This window comes from Nothobranchius furzeri, chromosome 2 (assembly GCF_043380555.1).
Source record: "Nothobranchius furzeri strain GRZ-AD chromosome 2, NfurGRZ-RIMD1, whole genome shotgun sequence".
NCBI classification, from domain to species: domain Eukaryota; kingdom Metazoa; phylum Chordata; class Actinopteri; order Cyprinodontiformes; family Nothobranchiidae; genus Nothobranchius; species Nothobranchius furzeri.
Genome location: NC_091742.1, coordinates 53,257,008 through 53,262,822, shown reverse-complemented (window position 1 = coordinate 53,262,822; position 5,815 = coordinate 53,257,008). Strand labels below are relative to the sequence as shown.

The following is a 5,815-nucleotide window of genomic DNA, read 5'->3' as shown; positions in this document are numbered from 1 at the left end:
GTTGAGGAGATGAAGAGTAGACTGATTCAGGTGGCAACCAAACTTAACGGATTTCCATTATGCACCACCAGCTGCTTCAGTTTTCCCCTCGAACCAAATTTAAAAAAAAGATTTATAAAATAAAAAAAACACACCAAGAATGGTTGCTCTACGCTACTTGATGTACCCCATATGGTCAAAAAAAGAAATTGTTCTTTAGAGGGGTTTTAATAATGGGACCAAAATGCAGATTGTCCATTCTTTCCCTTTTTCAAGATTTCTAAAAACACACCCACCAGTAACCCTTCACGCCACTCTCCCAAACACCACTAGCTGGACAGAACAGGACTAGAAGGGGAAGATGGGAGGTGGTCGGAGGGGTGACAGCAACAGGAGTGTGCAGGGAGGGGAGAGCAGTGCATGTGTTTTGAAAGGTTCAGCCCGATAACAGCAGGACTTACCAGAAAACAAAAAGGCACAGGGATCGAAAAAGCAAAAAAAAATAAAATAAAATACGTGAAGGTAAACGAGAATTAGACTGGTTTGAAATCCTGGTTTCCAGTTTGAGATAAAGCTTTTTTTTTTTTTTTTTTAAAGTTCAAACATAAGAAATGCCTTTAAAGACTTCATGAAAATACTTTCCATATCCCTTTAATGCCATCGTTCCACCTTAAACCAATTTAATGTTCGTCACAAGGCCCTCAGGGAGACAGCCAACGAGTCACGGGGACCGTAACCCCAAACCGTTCTTTATCACACGCCCTGCTAAAACCAGGGTGGCTCAACTGCAGCTGGGGGTCCCGTCTCCTGCCCGGGGGTCATGTAACCATCTGCCTGAAGTCACTCAGCTGGTTCTGGAGGTGGTGCTGCCGCTGTTAGAGCGGCTACCTGCCAAGCGAAGAGACTATTACAATCCGAATCAACACAGCCAGGGATAAAAATAAAAATAAAGAACAACCACCTCACCTCAGGTGATTTTGGTGTTTTAGGAGACACTTTTGGAGAAGACTTTGGAGACTTTGATGTAGGTTTTACCTCTGTTGGTTTTAAGGTCTGAGGTGGGGTACCGGGATCTGACGCAGACTTCTCAGTGTCATTCTTCAGTAAAAACCAAAATGTAAAGTTAAATCCACAGCCGACGACCACTACACACCAACCAAGCCAAAAGCCAGTTCCCTTACGGTTATTAGATCAGGAATAAGTCTTTGATAAAACCTGGTAACTAGTTACCTCTAGTTTGGTAGAAAAGGCCTGTAAATGTTCAATGATCCATAAACAACCTGCCTTTGAAGTGGAGGACTCCGAGGCTCTTTGCCTGCGTCGTCGAGATGGCCGGCGTTGCTTCTGGTCTTGGCCATCTGTTGCTTCTCCATTGGTCTGAGGGCTCTCCGGATTCCCCACCTTCACCTCCTCCTTCCCCTGTTCCTGCTCCTTGCTCTCTGATGGAGCAGGTGGCTTCTGATCCCCTGCAGACTGATCAGGAGGCAGGCGAGGGCGGAACGGTCTACGTTCCAAGAAAATACCTTAAAACTGGACCCCAACCACTAGACTTGAGCTGAACATGCAGCAAGATGTGAAGATACCTGCGGTACGGACGCCAGAATCTGCGCCGCGGTGGTCGCTGTTGAGGCCCGTTTCCTTCTGCAATGGCATCTTTTTGCTCTTCATCACCCTAAGGATTTGAATTACCAATTAAAGAAGCACCTTGGGAAAAATGAACCAAGTTTATGTAACCACTTCTAAAAACACCCTAGAACTTTTTCCATTTTACTTGGCTTACATTATGCTCTTCTGGTCGTGGTCGTCTTGGCCTTTGACGCCTCGGCTGTTGCCTTCCTGTGGGATTTTCTCCTGATCGGTCAGTCTCCGAACCAGCAGCGGGGACTTGGCCATCCACTGGCTTGTTCTGGTCATCAGGGTGAGAGCTGCGGGGGAAGAACCGTCTACGGAATCTGCGCTTGTTGGGAGCATAACGGCTTCCTTTCACCGGAATACCACCAGGACCAGTCACATTGGCCGCCTCGGAGCCCTGGAGGAAAAAAGTTCACATTTAATAACTCAGAACAATTATTTCTCATAATCTAAACATTTCTTACTCACCTTAGTTGCTTCAATTACATCAAACTCCACAACCTCTCCATCACCGACACTGCGAAGAAACTTTCTGGGATTGTTCTTCTTGATAGCAGTCTGACGGGAACAAATGCATTCTTCAAAAATCAGCAAATAAACCTAAATAGATAAAAATGTAAAAATCTTACCTGATGAACAAAAACATCTTCTTTAGTGTCATTTCTATGAGGAAAAAAAACAGATTTTTCCCTATCACAACTGAAGAAAATTTAAATTTCACACAAAAATAAAATTACAGTAGATTAGACACCTGTTTATGAAGCCATAGCCATTACGCACGTTAAACCACTTCACTGTTCCTTGAACCGCTGAGGCTGTAACAAAAACAAAATGATTTTATACACAAACTTTTCCAATTGGGACGCAGCTATCCAGCCGTCAAAGGGACACGTCGTTATCTTGCTCGGATAAATGGCTTCAAATATCAATCATTAACTGTGATACTTTGAAACCAGCTCTACCTTAGGTCACGAGGAAGAAAAAAAAAAGCTAACACCAAAGGCTGTTTCAAACCTTAAAATCAAAAATTCATGAATATATCAAATGTAATTAAAAATTAAAAGTAGCCTGAGACAAGTGTTGAGTTTGAATGAAAAATAAATAAATAAAACTACTCAAATACCTCTAATTGGTCTTATTTCAATGATCTGCAGCTGGGCAGGCGCGTGGGCATTTTGTACATGCGCCACAGCTAATTGAAAGTTCTGGGCACGTGCTCACTGTCCGGTTAATGAGCTTCCACGCGCTGATAAAATTTGCTCTTTCCCCTGATTTAAAATAAGTCACTCAACTGCAACAGAACACTTTAAATGATGTACAATTAAAGTGTAGTTACCGTTATGGGTAAATACAAAAAATCATAGTTAACGGTTATAAACTAGCAACGGTTTGATTTGTAGCACGTGCGCGTGATGATTTATTGATTTCTGCCGAATCATCTTCACGCTTCGATTGCCTACAAAATACTTTGAGGGGTCAGCGGGTCAAAGATTACAATAAACGTCACGCAGCAACACTTTCCACACACCCCGTTCCTTCAACTGAGCTAGGCTGGTGTGAAGCCCCTCCACCCACCTATGACTTTCCTCTCCGGCTGGGGTTTGATCTCCACCGGTGCCGGAGGTGGAGCGCTCTGCGCCTCGGCGTCCGTCATGTTAGCTTGTCGGTCGGCTACACTCTGGCTCCTCTCCAGGCCCTCTCCCTCCGCTCTCCTCACTCTTCCCGTAACTTTTCTACCCAGCATGTCTACGTTTTTATCCCGACCTCCCAGCGAGCTGCCGGCCGAAAGCCGCGCCCTCATTGGTTTCACTGGAGCGCGAGCTGAAATCTGATTGGCTGTGGTGGGTCGCCAATTGGGAGGGCAAAATTGACAGGTGGAGGGCAGGTAAGAGAGAGGTGACTGATTTAGAGCTGGGGTCTCCAACGCCCGTCCCATGGACACTCCAGATATCTCTAAAAGCACATTTTAGTGACTTCCGCCTCTTTTGACTCATTCACAATTACTTACAACAGATTAGTGCAAATAAATAAATAAAGAGCAGAAGCATCTTCTGATATTTACTGAAAAAGACTGACTATCTAAAGGGGCACAATATGACTTTTAATTGTTGTTTGTATGTTTGATACAAAAATGTTCAAGAACCTATTTGTGCTAAATCCCATAAAGGGATTGCAGCTATTTACAATACAGTAGAATAGAATAAAAAATTGGCTAAAGGTTACAGAAATTTGTCTTACAGGCATTAAGAGACCTAAGACCGCATATACATGAATTAATAAAATCATTATCGGCGTATGGAAAGTCCTTAAGGGCTGTGATTGCAGTTGGAATAAACAAGATTTTATTAATTGTTTTGTTGCCTGATGGAAGAAGACTGAAACAGCACAGTGGGGTTGGTAGTGATCCAGTTAGCCTGCTTGATCTGTCTTCTGTCACAGGTGAATGTTTTGTTGTACCAGGATGTGATATTGAATGTGAGAATGAATTAGGGACTGGTAGACCATGACTAAAATCTGTTTCCTGAGATCCCTTAGCTACCCGAGAGGATGGAAGCGCTAGTGCTTTATTGCAAAAAGAATCTGAATGCATTGATTCTTGATCATTTCTGTACATTCTAGAATGAGCCATTTCTCAGTTTACACTGAACAAAAATATAAATGCAACACTTGTGGGGTTTGCACCCATTTTTCATGAGCTGAACTCAAACATCTGAAAAATTGTCTACATACACAAAACACCCACGCCTCTCAAATATTGTTCTGAAATCTGTCTACATGTGTGTTTGTGATCTCTTTTTCTTTGCCAGGATAATCCATCCCACCTCGCAGGTGTGGCAGATCAAGGGGCTGATGCTCATAATATTAATGCTTCACATACATTCAAATGCCTTTGACACATTTTTTATTAAGGCTGCTAATATGGTCACACTTTAAGGTTCAAGTAAAATACATGTTTAAAAGCTGCATGAGAAGTTTCATTATTGGACTCAACAGCAAGGACCACTAGAGCATTACACGTTAATGGTGGCCCAGGTCAAAGTGCACAAAGAGATAGGGCACTAGAACCCATAAGGGACCCTGATTAGAGCTGAGTGTCTCAGTTAGAAAAGAGAAATAAATAGAAGGAAGTGTGTTTTTTGTGCTGACATGATATTTTGCAGACTGCCTGTAAATGAGGTGATTTTCATAGAAAGACGGACACCAGCAGACCAATGGGAAGAGACCCCATTTGCACATTCCCTTGGTGATATACCAGTGTTTTCATGTCTTTGACTGGTGACGTGTTGCACTGACACGTGTACTGGTTAGAATAAATGTATAAATAAATTTTCTTAAGACAGCTCGTAGAGTGTTCACCCTCACATTTACAAAAGTCTCACTTGCACTCGTCCATCTAGGCTTCCTCAGTATCGTCTAATGAGCTTTGAAAGAAAAGCATCTGGACTTCTTTGAGTTGCTTGAAGACGTTTCACCTCTCATCCGAGAGGCTTCTTCAGTTCTAAGGTCAAATGGTGGAGAGTCCCAGATTCAAACCCAGTGGGAGTTTCCCCCCGAAGAGGGAACAAAAGACCCCCTGATGATCTTCTACATAAACACATTGAGGGTGGGTGTGGGTCCTATTCAGCCAGAGTTTCGGGTGAGCTCATTGTGAAACCTGGCCCCACCCTATCATGTGAATTCCTGAGGTCAGATGGCCCAGGATATGCGTGGGCGTTGAGGCATCTGGGAAGGGATCTCAAAACTGGATTATAGATGGCAGACAGTTGAAGTCGTAGACCACCGCCTCTGTTCAAAGATGGTTGCTCACAGTGGACATAAATGGCTTCCTTTACTCCTCTTTCAAACCATCTGTCCTCTCTGTCCAAAATGTATCAGTATCAGACGCAGAGCATCATTATAGGAAACCTGCAGCCTACATAGCATACATAGCATACAGCACTGCCTATAAACACCATCATCTCTCATGTCACATGTGACAGGGCCGTGCTGAGACCTTTGAAGCGGCGGGTGCTCAAAGTTAAAAAGGGGCACATATAGAGCAAACATTTTAAACAGATTCACGATCCAACAAGTTTGAAAATTCAGATAATGAGAGACCCTTGGGTTCAAACAACATAGCATACTGTATAGGAAAAATATTTCATTTAGTTTCATTAATTGAAGGTAATGTTGATAAATAATTGTTTTAGTTTTTAAAGCAGAC

At 43.0% G+C, this 5,815-nt stretch overlaps 1 protein-coding gene across 1 annotated transcript; it reads right to left on the bottom strand.

Moving 5' to 3' along the window:
* Nucleotides 1–547: 547 nt before the first annotated feature.
* On the bottom strand, nucleotides 548–3,597 carry LOC107377389 (Y-box-binding protein 2-B). The gene is made up of 9 exons (XM_015946927.3): nucleotides 3,187–3,597; nucleotides 2,363–2,426; nucleotides 2,241–2,274; nucleotides 2,080–2,169; nucleotides 1,760–2,008; nucleotides 1,563–1,651; nucleotides 1,264–1,483; nucleotides 946–1,077; nucleotides 548–867 (listed from the first exon to the last, which is right to left on the bottom strand). The coding sequence occupies exons 1-9, from the start codon at nucleotides 3,545–3,547 to the stop codon at nucleotides 820–822; spliced, it is 1,287 nt and encodes a 428-aa protein (XP_015802413.2). The 5' UTR covers nucleotides 3,548–3,597; the 3' UTR covers nucleotides 548–819.
* Between the last annotated feature and the right edge of the window lie 2,218 nt (nucleotides 3,598–5,815).

What these genes read in the sequence shown, in the direction of transcription:
- LOC107377389 (XM_015946927.3), bottom strand. Translation starts at nt 3,547, where the DNA reads ATGGGACGGGCGTTGGAGACCCCAGCTCTAAATCAGTCACCTCTCTCT. An exon ending in GCCGGAGAGGAAAGTCATAG is followed by an intron (nt 2,427 to 3,186) that starts GTGGGTGGAGGG and finishes TTTTTGTTACAG; the next exon opens with CCTCAGCGGTTCAAGGAACA. An exon ending in TTCTGGCGTCCGTACCGCAG is followed by an intron (nt 1,484 to 1,562) that starts GTATCTTCACAT and finishes CTTGGAACGTAG; the next exon opens with ACCGTTCCGCCCTCGCCTGC.